Source organism: Callorhinchus milii, unplaced genomic scaffold (genome assembly GCF_018977255.1).
Source record: "Callorhinchus milii isolate IMCB2004 unplaced genomic scaffold, IMCB_Cmil_1.0 Scaffold1, whole genome shotgun sequence".
Classification (NCBI taxonomy): Eukaryota; Metazoa; Chordata; class Chondrichthyes; order Chimaeriformes; family Callorhinchidae; genus Callorhinchus; species Callorhinchus milii.
The window spans coordinates 24,281,580-24,300,387 of NW_024704742.1; the positions used below are offsets into that span (position 1 = coordinate 24,281,580).

At 40.0% G+C, this 18,808-nt stretch overlaps 1 protein-coding gene across 8 annotated transcripts in view; it reads left to right on the top strand.

Moving 5' to 3' along the window:
• Positions 1 to 7,984, top strand: part of arfip1 (ADP-ribosylation factor interacting protein 1 (arfaptin 1)) — an 81,573-nt gene extending 73,589 nt beyond the window's left edge. For all 8 annotated transcript variants that reach the window (XM_007904001.2, XM_007904004.2, XM_042338429.1 and 5 more), the window contains 3 exons: positions 1,752 to 1,909; positions 5,204 to 5,378; positions 6,647 to 7,984. In XM_007904001.2, the coding sequence (XP_007902192.1) occupies positions 1,752 to 1,909; positions 5,204 to 5,378; positions 6,647 to 6,802 (489 nt within the window). In that variant the 3' untranslated portion in view covers positions 6,803 to 7,984. The remainder of the gene's footprint in view (positions 1 to 1,751; positions 1,910 to 5,203; positions 5,379 to 6,646) is intronic.
• Positions 7,985 to 18,808: the final 10,824 nt, after the last annotated feature.

The following is an 18,808-nucleotide window of genomic DNA, read 5'->3' on the forward strand; positions in this document are numbered from 1 at the left end:
TGCCAATGGTGAGGCAGATAGGACAGGGTACATGAAGCAGGCCAGTGCCCATTGAGCAAAGTAACAGCCAAGCTGGTAGGATTTGAGGAGGTCACAGAGGTAGTGTGAGGCGAGATACTGGAGAGTTTAAAATTAAGAATGAAGTTCTTAAACTTGATTTGCAGGGGCATGGGGAACCAATGGAACCAGGCGAGGATGGGGGTGATAGGCTCAAGCAGCCTGGTCCGGGAAAGGACATGAGCTGCATGGTCTGCAGTTTGTGGAGGGAAGAGCTGGGTTGTTGGTGAACAGATCGTGATGTAGTTGAGCCAGGACATCATACATGCATGAATGAGGGTCTTGGCGGTACGAGGGGAGAGGTCATGGCAGAGGCGGGTGATCTTTCGTTGATTAGGAATAGCTGGGTGGGTCAGAGCCTGATTGTGGGGTTTAAAGACGGTTGGGATTCAAAAGACACCAAGATTTTGCAATAGCTCTGCAAGATGGGGTGTGCATCCACGTAGGTTGATGCTGTTTGGTTTGGTGTTGGTGCCACAGGTGAGATGGCACTGCGGGGAGCCAAGCAGGAGAGCCCCTGTCACGTCAGAAGAGCCTCCCTGGCACCTCCCGACCTCTCCAACCTGCAAACACCCGCCCCCTTTGCTCTGGCATCCCACATGTCCCGCTTGTCCTCCATACCCATCAGCTGCCGTGCATTCTTTATCATGGTTAGGCTCCCACGCTAAGTTATCAGGTAAAAGGCACTACATAAGTAAGTGCAAATTATTGTTGCTTTTGAATGGTGGTGGGTGAGGCAGGACGACTCGTGATCAAGTTGTTACTGTTACAAGCAGTCCTGTGAGATACTGCTTGTCACACTTGTGTAATAGTGCAGATTACCGATTACAGTTTGATATAGCTAGCTCTAAGTGTTACATATAGGGAGGGGTTGGTGCTCTGTCCGGCAGTGATATTAGCACACTGAAATGTAGACTTATAATGGGATTTCCCTTTTTCCCTACACATTATCAATATACACTTAAATGTGCAACAATATGTTGTCCGGCGCTTTGGGACGTCCTCCCGACGTGGCGCTCTATAAATGTAATTTTGTTGTCGTTGTTCAGAGAATTGAGTCTTCGTTTTCGTAGTTACTCATTGATTCATCTTGTTGTATGTGATGTAAATGGGAACTGTATGTTTTAAGTGGCGTTTTACTAGAAACGTTCAGCATCAGATATTGAAAGATTAATTATATACAGTAAACCCTTGGCTATCCGGACAGACACCAAGTATCTGGAATTTGGAATTAGCCAAACCAAGTCTGCCATTCAGCACTAAAAATCCATTCACCTTTTTCAAACTCTCACCGGCCCACTTGATACCCACAGCCTGACACTGATTGGTTTTACCGTGGGCATCAATGGAGCTGCATCACATCAGTCATGAATACAAAATTATGTTTTTCTTTGTTGATTGTTTATTTTATTTAAAGTAAAGTTTTATTCATTTTAAATGTTAGGGAAGATATATTTTTACTTATTTATTTTAAATGTTAAAGGTAAGGATTAGCATTTAGCTGGAAAATCCATCTCGCCTTTCCCCCCTGTCCGGTTAGTTTGGGGTTTAGTGTAAATTCTTCACTGCTCAACCTTTTGAACTGATACGCAGGTACATCATGTTGCTGATCACGCCTGTTTTTTGATGTTCTTAAGCATTACATTGAATGTTTTCGTGTTCTTTAACTTTTTGGATTTTTTCCTCTATTTCAGGAAGAGTTTGCATACAATGCTGAAACTCAGAAATTGCTGTCTAAAAATGGAGAGACACTTCTTGGAGCAATTAATTTTTTCATTGCTAATGTGAATACATTGGTAAACAAAACTATTGAAGATACATTGATATCGGTCAAACAATATGAAAATGCCAGGTAAGCTATTTATAGAAATTAAAGCCACGTTTAAAATAGATATCCACTTATAAAGTAGTTTAAGTATTGTAACAACAATTTACAATCCGCAGGGCCTTGTAACCGGGACGTGAGCTGCAGAGACCTGGATAGTTGTATGTTGTTAATGGATTTAGTAGTTTCTATATTGAAGGGAATATAGTATTTCAATCTTGTGTTCAGTATTTGCATTCAATGTTTAGCAGTTTAATAAAACTGGGGGAAAAGCACAGATGTATGTTTGTATTCAGTGGAAATGTGTCACAGCCTGGTGTTAGAGGCACTCTCTTCTATCACAAAGTATGCACTTTATTCTGCTTCATCAGCAACTCAAAGGCATAATTAAAGCATAATGGATATCGGCATGATTTAATAAAAGGGTTCAAATGACAGAAAAAAGGGGGAAATTACTGACATTGGGTAATTTATTTACATTTTATGCTCTAACCCAATAAATAATTCCATAAGGCACAATTTAATTAAAGCATTCAAAAGATAGAAGATTAGGACTTTTGGTATTTGAACTCCATTGATTGCAACCATGTAATCTCATACATTTTTTGTATTGTGCATATTGTGAATAGGGTTTTATTTAGTTTGCTGTTTTTTTGCTGACATTGAGTAATTCAGACACCACCCAGTGTGTTCCATAGTTGATATACGATTGTCCATCCTGAAAGATTTGTGTAATTTAATTGCTCTGAGTTTGGAAAGTGGCAATCAAGTAATTAGTAGAAATAAATCAAAATGCAGCTACATTTTCAACAAATAGGAGCTTTAGGGACATTTCTAATTCATGCAACCACATTTTGACGTTCAATGTCAAGGGAAGGTATCCATAATGATCTCTGATATCTAAGTCAGACATTCAAATGCAGTGTAATAACATTAGTGTTTGTAGTGCTCAGCAAAACATATGACCTGGGTCAAATAGGGTTTTTGTGTAAGGCAGTGTTCATGTTGACTGAGTTCTTGTTTGATTGGTAGTTTCTTTTAAGTAAAGGTGTTTAGCGATTCGTCATGTTGTCTCAGTACAAGGCTTAATATTGTTAAATGTTTAACTTTCCCATGGTAAAAACATGTACGTTTTTGCTAAGGGAACCCTGAGAAAAAACTTTCCCTTGTTGTTAAATATAGCATCACCAGTCATCTTCATTTAGAGGACCAAATTGCCAGTATCATTACATTTGACAACATAAGGCATGTGACACCTTTATTCCTAAATGATTATATTAGTATCTAAAATTTTAATTTATTTACGTTCTATACTGTAATCCAATAAATAATTCCATAATACCTTTGGATAGAAAGACATAAAGGGATGGAGTACTTCAATATCAACCAGCAAAAATAAAGGACTTAGAGTTCTCTATTAAACTTATGTTCTGTACTTTTAATAGGATATTTTTACTCCCGCTAAAAATTTGGTCTTGCCTTTATAATTTATTTTTTATATATATGTATATATAAAATATGTTCTAGCTTCCTTTCCAAGAAAACAAGAAAAAACAAAAAAAAGGATAATAGTTGCATGTGTCAGGGTTATCCACCTTTGAGTCTGTCCTGTCCACAAGAGGTGGTGTGCAAGGGAATGGGAGAGAGCTAAGTGCATTGTTTTTGGTTAACCGGGTGTCTCGATACATGCAGAAACCCATCACCATGCTTAAGAGGATCCAAATGAAACAAAGTTCCATGCATCCCAACTATACATGAAAATTCCAAGAAATTTGGAATGGAATGCGCACTCTCCCCCTTGAGGGACGTATCCTGCTTACTTAATTCCGGAAAGTATCAGGCGCAGGTTGGCAAGAGCCAAGGCTTTGGGCACTCCAGAGTGTATATTGTGGTATTGCTATAGTTGAACCAGCTAAAACCGTATAGCTTGCCATTGAGAACACTGTCTGGCAAGCTTTCCTGCTGGGTAGCCAGCGAGGACCACTCTCCCCGTTAGGGTTTTGGTTTTCACGGTTAATGGGAGTTAAGTGGGAAGAGTATCTGACCCCAGTGACTGGGCTGCCCTTCCAAGTCCTGCCAATTCCAAGATTCTGTTGCCAAGCATGTCACCTAATAGCCAGTTCAGTTCCAAGGAAAACCGCTTCCTTCCCTCCCCACCCCCAGGAGAATAGGTGTTACCTTGTTGAACTCTACAGTCTCCTTTCAAGTGCCAATAAGATGCATGTATAATCTCCCTCAAGGCCTTTGGAACCCAGAGTTCGTAAAAGGAATTCAAACTTGTTATCTGGACCATCAAAATGTCTTTGTATGTGGAAAGCTTCAGGTGTTAGCTTGGTTCAGTTGGCAGGACTTTTTAAGCGGGGTATCCTTGGAGCTGAACTGCCTCCAAGGTGACATGCCTTTCAACGGAATGTCGGAATTGACATGGTGATGATGGGTTTCCGCATGTGTCAAGACACCCGGCTGACCAAAAAAGGTTTGGGGTTCAAGCCTCAAGCCAGAATTTTAAACTCTTGTCTTGGTTGACACTCTAAAACAATAGTAGGGAGCTGCATTGTTGGAGGTGCCGTCCTTCGACTGAGCCATCAGACTGGAGTCCTCAAATGGACAATAAAGATCCTAAGGCACCAATTAAATTGTTTATTTATTTCATGGCTGTTTATGGGACATGGCTACGTGCATTTGCTACATTTGCCTGTAAAATACCAGTCACTACACTTACCCGTAAATCAAGTGAAGCGTTTACGCATCCTCCTAGCCTGAAAGACATAACATCAAATGCAAGGATAAAAAGTAAAACCTTATGTGGCTGGATTGAGAGCAGCCATTTTCTTTGAAGAACAATATGATGTCTGTACTTGCATTAAGACCATGTCATTTTAAGGGAGGAGCAGGAAAGACGATGAGCTTTCTCGGTTATGTATTATGTTATGTTTTGCATACCTTCATTCTTGCATTTTATAGGATGTGGTTGGGGCCAATATCACAGATTGCTGGTATAATTGTTCCACTAATGAAGGTCATTGTTGCTAATCAAGTTGTAGTGACAAGAGCTGGAAGCCCCACTGGTTCAACTTGCATGATAATTGAGAGATTGTCTTTCTCTTAAATTGTGCTGCATTTGAGGCGTTTCTTTGCCTTTGATTTTTTTAAAAAAGATTTTGCATTATTGTCCGCAACACTTTGTGTTAGAAGTTATTTGGTATTTTTGCACCATGTTCCTTGCCTTTTTTTAGGTTGATTGCTTATAAAAGTTTTAAATTGCTAAGCTAATTGAGAGGCAATTTTGCATGGTTTACTTTCTTTCATCTTGTGCTCCAGGATAGAGTATGATGCTTATCGTACCGATCTAGAGGAGCTAAACCTTGGTCCTCGGGATGCCAATACACTTCCAAAAATTGAACATTCACAGCAGCAATTCCAGAGCCACAAAGTGCAGTTTGACAAGCTACGCAGCAGCGTATCTGTCAAGCTGAAATTTCTGGAAGAAAACAAGGTAAGTTGTAAAAAAAACAGTCTGTGTGTGCTTTTGAAATAGGAGACTTTAGGACCGAAGGCAATTCTAGGAATTGAACGATTTGCTAGATAAAAAGTTTTTTCTGTAAAATCTCACAACCCTTAATGTATACAAAGGAAGTTCTTTGAATACCTGTTGCTTTTAAATCCAGTTTCTACAGTGGGTGTGTGGCTCTGTCATTTCAATCGTTGATTGTAGGTGCCCAAGTTCAGTGGTTAATTTCCTCTAAAAATGGAACCAGTTAGAAAGAAAACAAGTTAAACTTGCTTGCAGTGGAATGAGAAGCCTACATTTTGTGCTGCGTTAGGTAGCACGAACCTGCTGAATATTTATTAACCTTGTGTAGTGTGGATAGATTTATCTAAATAAGTCACTCTTCACACCAGCATTGTTCAGGTCTTCATTTGATGCCAAGGACAATGTACATTAATATAATTCATTCTTGTTTCAGAAAGAGCAGATGAAAATTAAGTCAACATTTAATAATCCAGCAAATTTGGTGTCCATGCTCACCCATTATGAACAACCCAACATAATTTCTACTCGCTATACAAACAGCTATGGATAAGAAATAAGCACTGAACTAGGTTTTATCTGCACTGTGGTCAAAGTAACTATTTTATAGTATCTTGGTAGAATCAGTTAACGATACAACAAAAATTTCATCTGAGGATTTTATTTGATTGCACTAAATCACTAAAAACAAAAGTGAGGTTTATTTGGTAAGTGGAAGCCTGATCGTGTTGAACACAAAAGTATGATGAGGGTAGGAGGGAGATTTGACCCTTCTGCAAAGCTACCATCTCAGAGATGCCACACCCTGATTGCTGCCTTTTTTACAAAGAGGGGAGAATGCGCAGAGAGTCCTTGCCTGGGCTATTGTTACACCACTGAGCAGTTAACTTGGATGAGTATTGTTGGAGTCTTTACAGCAGGTTGTTTCTCTGACCGTGAAAGAAATGACAAAACCATCAAAGGATTTCATTTTAACATGGAGATATTTGATGTTGTCTTAACTCTCTTGTAAATCCCAGTTTATTTATCACTCTGCCAAAGGCATTGGTTTTCCTTGAGAGGGAGGCTGTGGGGGAGGGAGAAACATAATTATATTTATGCAAGCGTCTGGAATGTATTGTTATCAGATGTGTGAGAGAATATTGAACTGGTATTTTTCTCACTTTTAAAGAAATACTGTGCTAGCTGCTTTAACTGAATGAGATCTGAATGTTATAGTGTATCTCTCACAGATTAAAGTGATGCACAATCAGCTCCTCCTCTTCCACAATGCCGTGTCTGCCTACTTTGCTGGGAACCAACAGCAGCTGGAACAAGTCCTCAAACAATTCCACATTAAGTTGAAGGCACCTGGCTCCGATGGTCCCTCTTGGCTAGAGGAACAATAACTCCCAAAACCTAAAGAAATCATTGAGAAAGTTCTGAGATGTGGTTTGATTTTTGTTTGGAGGGGGGTAAGGGATCAGTAAATATGATTGCGGTCCATGATGTAGCTATTTCGCTCTTTTGCTAGACATTAATCTGAAAATCTAGATTGAATAGGGTCATTTTATGTAATGGAATCAATCCTCTTTATAAGACCAGGACCTAAGTGAAAAACGATTCATTTTTGTACAAAGGTGATGGGGGGATAGTTTGGATACATCGAAGTTCAGTTTTGCACTGAGCAGTTACTGTTACTCGGTTGGGTACCTTTTTGTCACTACAATGTAATAATTTGTTTGAAAACATGATTGATGATTTTTGTATAAAACTTGTTTTACAAATGGGGCACCTGCGTTCACAAAGTAAGTGGACCTTTAAGCAAATGTGATGGCTTTGCAAAGCAATACAATAGCACCCAAATGAAGCGTGTTTGCTGATCTAAGTGGCTGCTATTAATTTGAATTATCACTCCAAATTGCAGCAAATACTGTACTTTATTTCTAGGAAGACTGTTGATCAATTTGTCGATTGTGTCAAATAAGATTCTGGGGTGGAGGAAAATGCAAGATTATTACAAAGGGATTTAGCAATGATGTGTTAAGATTTGCAAACATTATGGAAACAGAATAATATTGTCCCAGTATATTAACTCGCAAGAATGGCTTGCTTTTCTTTTGATATCATTGCTATTTTCTCATAGGTGACATTAAATAATAAAGCCACGTGACAGCCTTATCTCTACAGACTGTGCCTTTAATAATCTGTTCTCCCACTTCATGTCAGCTATTTCTGAAGTTACTGAAAGTTTTACTGTCAGCTATATCTCCCACTACTTCTTCAAGATGGGGGAAAAAAGGACGCAAGTTTGCGTTAATATTTCTTTCATACATTTCTGTTATGGGATTTTGTTAATTGTATACGGCTTTAGTGTTTTAATTTGGTCATGCTCACTTTTCTTGCTGATAATGTATTGTCATGCAGTGATTTTCTTTCCATAAAATGTAAACGTGCTTTGAAATCAATGCTCCTATACATGTATGTGATGTTTGGATTGCTGTTCTGTTTAAGCTTTGTGGCAATTCCTTCTGCATCCTGTATATCAAACTATATTTAAAATTAAATTAACCTTGTATTTTAATGTAAAACATAATTGCATTATTTAATGTCTTGGGTTTATTTTTTTGGATCAGCTGAGTGTCATTTGTTGGTGCTGGTTTGCAACCAAGGTTAATCCCAAGATTGTGCCTCGATATACAAGGTGTTTGCAACAAGCCATGTTTCTGAATATAATCTATTTTGTTTTGAAAAGAATAACCAGAACATCACTGGAATGAATACACGTGGCTTAATGGAATTGGGCATTCTCCTTTTTCCATTTACTTAAGATTCATATTCATGTCTTCCCAAAATGGTTCACAGTAAAAAGGCTTTGCACTTGTGGCATTTGCATTAAGTAAAATTGGAATGTCAGCCTGTGGCCCTGGTAGGTATCTGGTACTGAACTAAAGAAAGATCACACTGTTATAGTTCTGGTACTGAACTTTGCTAAGAACACTTAATGCTATTATTCTGGACATTGTGTGAAACGGGTTGCTCCTGAAATGGCATTTATTGACACCAATGATTCCTTGAATTTCTTTATTATATACTAACTACTAATTATAGTATACTACTGCTGGGAAAATAATTCTGGCAAAACCATTCTGACTTGCTTACTAAACAAAATAAATTACATATAATGTGTCATCTCACAGGTTAACAAACTTTCACTGTGGAATCTCAGAATGTTGCTTTTAAAAAGAAATTGACATTTGTTTCTACTTTTGAGCGGTGCTTTTAAATATTTTTTCACTTCCCAAATTTTACTGGTCTCTTCAAGCTATCCACCATTCCCAGGTGAGAGAGCACCTTGCCTTCCAACCTAATATTCTGCCTATGTTGTTCTATAATCGCCAAATTGAGAAATGGATAAGATGAACCAAGATGACTGTTACTGCTTCCCTTCCATCTGAATCATGTGTTAAACCAATCCCAAGGTAGTTGCATTGGATCTGAAACTTGCGCTTAATTGGAGTTTAGATGAAGGAAACCCTTTGGCACATTTGTCGGCCTGGCTCAGATGGGAACACTCTCACCTCTGAATCAGAAATTTGAAGGTTCAAGCCCCACATTGGGACTTCCAACAATACAGCACTCTCCGCTCAGCACTGCACTGAAGTGTTTGCCACCTAGACCGTGTGAGCTCAAAATTCTGACGTGGGGCTTTAACCCATAATCTTCTGATGACCGAGCAAAAGTGCTACCAACTGTGCTTGGTTGATACATTTTATGTCATGCACCTTGTGTATTTTGTATACGTCCAGAAGGTCCCCTTTGAAATACTTTATCAAGGCCAAAGAGCCTTAACTGACCTAATTGTTACTCATTGCTGCACCTTTTTACGTTGATTAACTTCATTGTTCTGCTTTGCTGCTGTGGGCTTGAGTGGCCCCATTACGTTATGATGTGCACAGTACTCCAGATGTAGTCTGTCCAGAATACAATGCAGATTGAGTGAGATTTATTGGCATTTGGTCCCTTTAGTCAGTTACCAATCTAAATTAATGATTCAACGTCGACAGGAGAAGTAACAGGTAAAGTAGGTAATGAAATGCATGGGATGTGGTGTATATAGACGTCCAGAAGGCCTTTGGTAAAATCCCACATTAGAGAATCGCGGCCAAAATCGGAGTCAAGGGAGAGGTAGCAGAATGGATTGAGAGGTAGCTGAAAAACTGAGTTGTAAAGGAAAGTTTCACAAACTGGCAAAAAGTAGAGGGATCCATGCTAAAACCACTACTGTTATCATGTACCTAAATAATTTGGCTTCGGTTATTACAAGTTATGGTGTTGAAATCGGGAAATGGCACCAAACTGGGAATTGAGTTCAAAAGGGGAATGCAGAAAGATGTAGGAAGACATAAATAGACTTGCAGAATGGACGGATAGGTGGCAGGTGAAATTTAGTAGGGAAATGTGAAGTAATTCACTTTGGTAGGAAGAATAAAGATACCAACCATCCCTGGCTGGTAGGAATCTCAGAGGAGTAAAAACAGAGATCTCAGAATTCAGATTCACACAACTTTAATGTAGCAGCACAAGTGGACAAGGCTAGCATTGTAGCATTGGAGTGAGCACAGTGTAAATTTAGAAGGATGTTACGAGCATTGAGTGGATGCAGCTATCAAGAAAGATTGGAAAGATTGGAGCTTTTCTCTCTGGAGTTTACGATTGAAAGGATGGACACATGATAAGGGTTTAAACCTATAAAAGGATTTGTTAAGGTGGAATTTCATGAGCTGTTTCCACTTGAGTACACAATGAGAGGGTATAAATATAAGAAAGCTAGTGATGGATCTAATGGGTAGTTTAGGAGCAACTTCTTCAAACAGAAGATGGTGAGATGTGGAACTTGCTGCTGAAAGCTGTGCTTAAAACAAACAACCAGAAATACATTAAACAGAAAACTTGATGCAAATATGAGGGATAGTGGAATAGGAGGAATTGTGGCTAATGTGAATATGAACACTGGAATGGACTTTTAGGGCTAAATGGCCTGTCTCTGTGTGTAATTCTACATCACTCTTTTACTCTCCAAGGTAAGTACTTTTTCACAGTAATGTGGTGATTGACATTTGTTCTGCTTAATTGGAGATTTTAGTCTTAAAGGACTAAGTTTTTTTCAGTGAAGTTTTTAATGTGAAGTATTTTATCACAAGGAATTTGAGCTTGCATACTGGTGGAGGAGAGATGAAAGTGGAACCTGAAAGGGTTGTTTAAATTAGTCAACAGTGAAAAAGAATGGTGTATTTATCAAGGCTTTTAGTTCACCCTTGTTTGAGGTAGCTTGAAGGAAGCACAATGTTAATTCTGTAATTAACAGACATGCATTTGGTCTCATTGTTACTTTAGATTGCAGGAGTCCAATGTCCTGGCCTCAACCACCATTCCTGGTAACATGGTCCAGTTGTTGATTACCTTCTGTGTAAAGAAATGTCTCCAGATGTCTGTCCTGAAATTGTCCTTCGCAACCTTGAACCTGCGACCCCTGGGCTGCTGCCTTGAAAGTATCTGAAAAATATTGTTCCTCATTGATGGTACCCTCCCAATCTGAAATGGTACAATCTTCCACCCATTTTTGTGGATGAAAAAAACAACTTGAATTTATACAATTTCCTTCAAAACAACTTGTTACCATGACTGTAACAGGATGTCAGGTTGGAAATGACTCGAGAACTGACAGCGGCGTAGGTAATTTTCAAGATAGTCAGTGTAAATGATGCCGTGTGATTAGTAGCATTTGTGGTATACTTTTGAACTGTTCATTTTTCCCTGCCACAGTCAGCCTGGCTACCAATTTATTAGCTCGCTATAATAGAGTGGTTGTCCATAAGTAGTCATTTGGGAGATTACACCACCATTTGAATAGATCAAATGGAATTATCCCGGGTTTGAATCTTGGCGTGTGCTGTGTCAACTAATCTCAGAGGCGAGAGGGTGGGCGTGGGGGTGCTTCAGTTGGTCACAATGTTATGGGAGAGGGATAATCAGATTGCAGCTCCTGATGACTCTTCAGTGAGCCCTGAGAGTAAATGTGTACACATGGGTGTCAGATAAACATTAACCGACCTCCACCATGATGCCCTGTTGTTCAATAGTATGCATCTGACATGAGATTACACAGGAAAAACAAGATGCCAGAATACATGTATATATGCATGAATATAATTATAATAATACTTGCATTTGATACAGCGCCTCATCACGTCGTTGACACATTTCAAAGCGCCTCACAAAATATATTGTAAAGTGGATTGATTGCATTTTGTGGGTGAAACGCGGCAGTCATTTGTGCACAGTAGTGTCTTACAAATAATAATAAATCATAATAATCCTTGCATTTGATATAGCGCCTTATATACTGAGTGACCACATTTTTTGGGGGGCGGGGGGAAACGGCAGACTATTACCCCCGGAAAGCGAACCGCCAATCGACAAATAAACCAGGTTCCTACTTACTGCAAGTTAAACAGAGACACGTGGAGAAAGGAAACTTGCCTCAGGTTTCATCCTGCCCAGGAATCAAACCTGGGTCCTCTAGTTTGCGAGGTGAGATGTATCGCAGCTCAGGCACATAAAACACAGCCTGGGTATGCACTGGGTGGGGGCAGGGTGGCCTGAATATACTGTATGTTCCAATTCTTTTCAATTTATCATGTCCTGTCTTTTATTTAAATACATTTAAATACAGATTAAACATCTAATGACCTTTGAACCTTACATGTAACATTTTCCCATGCGGGGACCAAAGTGAACGTACAACACAAACAAATTTCAACCATCCAATCTATTAGAATTTGCCCTGTGGTCTCCTTTGCCGAACGGCATAGGAGGGGGGAAAAAAAAGTCTTGCACAACAAAATAGCCAATTTTTTAAAAAAAAGATACACAAAGGCTAGAGGTTCAAAAAGCTGTCATTGGGTGTGTCAGAGAAAGAAGGGATGCACACAAAAGTGTTGTTTTAAAGAGCTCTTTGATCAGGTGTTATCTACCTTTTAACAACAGCTGTATTTCTTTCACAGTTTCCCCTGGGGTCTTGGGTACAACAGTAACCGTGCAGGGACTCTTACATGTTTCAATCCTGTTCTTTCTTCTGCAGGCCTGCCTGCCTCTGCCTGTCTGCCGTGATAGACTGCATGTGAAACTGACTGACATTTAGTGATCACATTCAAGTTTATTACAGATCATTCTCAAATTATTTTTTATTGCTTTCAAAGGGTAGATTACATTTTTTTTAAAAAAACAGTGTGTGAACCTGACAAAGTCAGAGCAAAACAAAACGGATTTAATCATCCAACCTTTTCTAAAATTCGGGAGTGTGCGTCTTTTAAGAATCCACCTGTCCGTCTCTGCCAACAGTTCACTCAGTGAAGCTGCTGTCTACAGTGAAATTAAGACAAGCCCACTTGATAGTCTGCTGTTTGATTCTTGGTCTATGCTGACCAGTGCTACAATCAGCCCTGGCAACGTCGAGTAGGTAAAATCAGTCAGGGGTCTCGCTCCTGATTTCTGTCCTGGTAAATTAACTTTTCTGTGCAGTAAATTTCTAAGATCTAAACCCGACTGGAAAGTGAGGTGAGGTCAGGATTGGGCATGACCAATACTCCACTCCATGGTCAAATAGTCCATCAACGCTGTGTCATGTGCTTATACGTGAAACTGAAATGTCTACCAGTTCCCATGGAATCGTAACTCAGGAAAAAGTCAACGCTTTGAGAAGGTGGTGGGAGCGCATGTCAAATGTAATGAATATTATAATGTCAAAATCGTGTGACCTCTCCATCCAAGATATTGGGCAAGTGACCCTTTTTCTGAATTTCATTTCCTTGTGGAGAAACATCTTGGAATACAATGAATACAATTCCTCAATGGTACGACTGAGTTGGAAGCCTGAAATTTGAAATCACTTTACAAGATCATAAGATTAATTTCATTGAAGAAAGGCCTTTGGCACATCTAATCTCATCCTTCGAGAATGAACACCCATGCTACCATATTCCCATCACAGCATCAAGCTGCTTTTTAATTGAATCAAGTATTTTGACCTCAATAATAATTATCCTTGCATTTCATACAGCACCTTATCAGGTCGTTGAGACATCTCAAAAGGGTTCAGAGGATATACTGTAAAATGGATTGACTGTATTTTATGGATGAAACCCTGCAGTCAGTTGCACACAGCAGTGTCCCACAAACAGCTATAGAGTGAGTGACCAATGTTATTTGGGGGATTGTTGGCCAGGTCACTGGGAGAAACTCCTTTCTCTTTTTAAATAGTGCCATGGGATCTTTAACATCCACCTGAACAGGTACATAGGACCTTGATTTAATGTCTCATCCGGAAGACGGCACCTCCAACTTTGCAATACATCCCAGCACTGTATTGGAATGTCACCTTAGGCTATATGATTCCAAGTCCCAACATTCCCACAACCTTCTGACTCAGAGGCAAGTGTGCTACCACTGTGCTGATACACCTGACACTCCAGGCAATTCACCCTTCCTGACAACTAGTTTGTCATCAATTACCTTCTAGGTAAAGGGAAAATCCCGAGTGACTGTCGTGAAATTGCCCTTTGAAACTTTACACCTGTGGCCTCTTACTCTATTGTCTTGTTCTAAAGTATTGTTCTGGGTTTGGCTGGTCAATCCCATTTACAATGTTATGTACCTCTATTACGATTCCCTCAAAGATTCCTCTTTTCAAGATTGAAGAGCCCTTGGGTGGCCTTTTCAAGTGATAAGGTGCTAGAAAATTTAAGTTATTTTTATTTGTTTGAATTGTAACATTTTGAGTGAAAAGGTGATTGAATCCTCCAATAAAGGTTGCAGTTGAATCTGAAAGTGTAAAGACAGTCTCATGTGTGACTGGATAAGACAAACCATCAGTTGATATGGTGGTAAAGACCTAACTCAATGACTCGTACAATAGGTAGCTTTCCAGGGAACATGAGCTGCCTATCAATTCTCCGTACCTTACTCTCAGGTCTGTTCCATGCATGCAGGTTTGGTGTTGAATATCTGATCACATTCAAAAAGGATCCCTGGCCTCCCATCTCCATCTCTTAGTCTGAGTTTGTATCGTGGTTCTGCTCTGACGGCAGCCTGCAAAGTAGATAAGGTTACAGCACTGGTTGCCATGTTAGGAAGCGTTTTTTATTGGATTCTGGAGATGTCAGTGTAGGAAGGTCTGTGGAAAAACTGAGCTGCAATTTGCAACTTCGAAATACTGCTACACACACAAATTCCCTAGCTGTTTGTCGTACAGCAGAGAACACAAAGTATTTTCTGTTGGTTGGCACACCACAATACAAACACACCAATGCTTGTCATGAATGTATCTGTGGACTCCCAAGGAGATTCTGAGCATGTGTCGCAACACTTCCAGCAGTTTGCCCTTTGATGTTTGCTGAAAGGAAAACTCCGGCTTCACTTAACACACATACACACTTTTCCAAAAAGAAATTGGTCATATTTAATGGCTGTTTGTGTGACATTAGTGTGTATTAATTTGGATGTTGAGTTTGCCTACAAATAAAATGTTGCTACACTTCGTGCAAAATTCTATGATGTGCTTTGAGATGTTTCAGTACAAAGTGCTATATCAAATGCAAGGATTATTTAATATTTCACTGAGCATATTGCTTTGTTTAACAGAATATAAAAATAATAATCCCTGTATTTGATATCACGTCATTAAGGTGTCTCAAAGCACTTCACAGAATACACTTTGAAGTGTATTTTGTGGGTGAAATGTGGCAGCCAATTCCGCATAGCACTGTCTCTAAAAACAGTTGTGGATTGAGTGACCATATTATTATTGGTTTTTTAAACGGATTATTACGTCCGGAAAAGCCATTCTCTAATCGACGAACAAGTGGATTCCTACTTACTACTAGGTAAACAGAGGCGTGTGGAGTAAGGAAACTTGCCTAAGGTTTCATCCTGCCCAGGAATCGAACCCGGGTCCTCTTGCTTGCGAGAATCTAAACTCATGACCACGTGGTCGCTTTTCAGTCACTGCCATGCTCTCCATGTGTGGTGGGTGCAGTGCTGAGCAGAGACAAAGGAGGGAGAACTAAATACTGTTTGGATCATACCTCCAGAGGCAGAAAATGCAATCGGCCTGCTCTTGCTAACGTCATTATATTTAGATGTCAATCTGGCTCCGTTGGTCCTCTTCAGGTGGGTGTGAAAGATTCCATGGCTCTAATTGGGAAGACAGTTTCTCCTGGTCTCCTGGCCAACAATCCCCCAGATAAAATTGGTCATTCACTTCATGGCTGTTTGTGGGTAATTACTGTGCACAAATTGGCTGCTGTGTTCGCCTACAAATAGTCACTGCACTTTGCAGTCAATCCTGTGAAGTGTTTTGAGACGTTTCATCGATGTGATGACACGCCTATATCAAATACAAGAAATATTATTATCACCAAATACATAGAGTTGCCAGAGATGTGTTCTGTGTTGCACTCAGAAGCAGCATAAATCAAATGTTTCCCCCTCCCCCCGCCCCCGACCCAAAATAATTGCTAGTGTTTCTTTCATTCTGCTATTATTCGGTGGACATAAAACAGTTTGGCAGCACTCTCGTCTCTGGATCAGAAGGTTGTGGGTTTAAGCCTTATTTTGGAACATGAGTTCAAAGTCTAAGCTGACAATGAACTTCCATTTTTATAGGGATTTATTGCATCGAAATATCATTATTGCAAAGTGTACTAACTGTTATTGCAAGCAAATGTGGGAGCCAATTTGTGCACAGCAATTACTCGCAAACAAAAAACAAAATGAATGCTTATCTGCCCTACTCGTTGCAGATGCATCCCTCAATTCTTTTGACTCACCTCCTTACCCCTTTCAAGGTCTGTAGCAAGATTGTACCACTAGACCGCACCTTCGGTCATCTTTCCCCTCCTTACAACCCCTCGGCTCCCATCCCAGCTCTGGTGCCAAGTCAGAGCTGTTAAGCACTTTGGGACATCCTCCTGAAATGAAAGGCTCTATATAAATGTAATTTTTTAAATTATGATCGATTTTTTCCAGAGGATTGTTGGCCAGGACATTAGGAGAAACTCTCTCCAATTGTTGAACAGCATATTGGGATCTTTAACAATTATAGTATCTGAGCAAATGGGATCCCAGTTCAATATCCCATTTGAAAGGAGGCACTTAATAATAATAATAATAATAATAATAATCGTTGCATTTGATATAGCGCTTTTCAAGTCGGGAGGACGTCCCAAAGTGCTTCACAGAACACACTGTAAAGTGAATTGACTGTACATTTGTGGGCGAACGCGGCAGCCAATTGCGCACAGCAATGTCCCACAAACAGTCGTGGATTGAAAATGACCAATTTATTTTTGGTTTTGGAGGGATTATTATTAGGCTCTGTGTGGAGTAAGGAAACTTGCCCAAGGTTTCGCCCTCTGCCTGGAATTGAACTCAGGTCTCTCGCTTGCAAAGCGAGTGCTCTAACCACTGAGCTACAGGACTCCACTTGTCAATCCAGTGCTTCTCTCTGTCCTGTGAAGTATCCGCCTAGATCAGTGGTGGCCAACCTTTATGGTTGGCCAACAAAATAAATATTCTTTTCTGAATATTTCTTGATTTATGCCATGAATCACACCAGGAGAAACTCCCTCTCTTTTCAAAAGAAATGCCATGGGATCTTTAACGTCAATCTTTAACGTAGATGGGCCTCAGTTTAAAGTCTCATCCAAAGTATGGGCCCTCCAACATTGCAGCACATCCCAGCACGACATTGAAGTATAAGCTTAAACTATGTGAGTTCCAAGTCCCAACTTGGGTCTTGAACCGAAAACCTTCCGACTCAGAAGCAAGAGTACCACCAACCGAGCCAGGCTGACACAGGGTAAATTTATGTACAATGCTAGAGTAGTTAGTGTATTTTATATCAGTCTTGTGGTGTGGGATCAGATTGGTACAATGCATTAGTATTGAGTTGAATCCCTTCTTACCTTTAGGGAGGAGCTTAATGAAACAAATACCTCCTTTTGTCAACAGCAGCCTTTACCATCCCTTTAACGTTTGTTTTTTTGTTGTGAATGATGAGTGCTTCCCTCCACATTTGCCCTTTAGTGCGGGAGTGAGAACAAAGCAGATATGCAGTGTGGGTGGGAAGGAGGGTTATTGTTTGTTTTTTAATTTAATTGCAATTGTAAACAGAGCTGGATTAGTGCAGTGAACGTACTGGGTTGACATGTGGTAAGGATTATTTCCTCTGTACCATGCCATGTTGTTGTAACAATGTTTGTCTTGTTGATGTTCTGTTTACTGGGCTGTATCTTACATTATGTTCATATAGCTCAGCCGTTTCAAATAGTGGAGCCGCTAGTCTGGAGTATCAAAAATCACACCTTGTTTTAGCCCTTAAAAATGTTGTTCTAACCTTTAAAATCAACGTTGGCGGGTAAGGTAGTCCTAGCTGGACAAGCAATGGGAAAGCTTGACAGGCTGGGTTTAAGTGGTTAGACTCCAGCAGTATCCCAACAACAACTTTGAGGTCCCCAATCCTTGGCTTTCGAGAACCTGCGACTAACAATTTCTGGAATTAGATAACAACAACAAGATTACACTTGTTTAGCGCCTGTCACATCGGGAGGACGTCCCAATATTCTTTTAATATTTTTAAGCAGGATTGGTACCTCCAGGAAGAGAGTGTGCCTTCCATTCCAATAAATATCTCTGAAATTTCCATGTCGAGGTGGGATGCATGGAATTCTCAATGTGGTTTTGACACTAGGGTGATGACTTTTCACGTGTCAGACACCCGGCAGGCCAAAAAGAATCTTATAAAACTGCAATCGAAGGCACGGCTGCGCTGATAGCAAGAAGAAAAAGCAGCATCATCATATACATATCGAGTGTGCGTGCACAGGAAGGGGTGGAAGTAGCAGTCCAACAACAGTCTGAAAGCAACTGCCACTGTAACAAACACTACAGTAATTATAATGCCGTAGAGCTGCACCCATCTTGTTGCTATGTATGATTCGGGCATGATTCTGTTACAGTACCTCTACCCAGGACTTTCACTCTCCTTCCTATACACTTGTAAAATAATAAATTCAAGAAAAATGAAACAGAATAATTTATCCAACTCTAAGGTTTTCCTTGATGTATGCAGATGACACCCAATTGTACCTCTCTGCCTCCAACCTTGACTCCAGGAACACTGCTGTCCTGACAGAATGTCTGTTGGACATCAAGTCCTGGATGAGAGCCAACTTTCTTCAGTTGAATGTCAACAAGACCGAGGCTCTCTTGACTGGCTCCAGTCAGCTCCTCCTCACCTCAGGCATTGACAGCATCACCATCCATGGTTACACACTCCACCTTGCTAAGCGAGT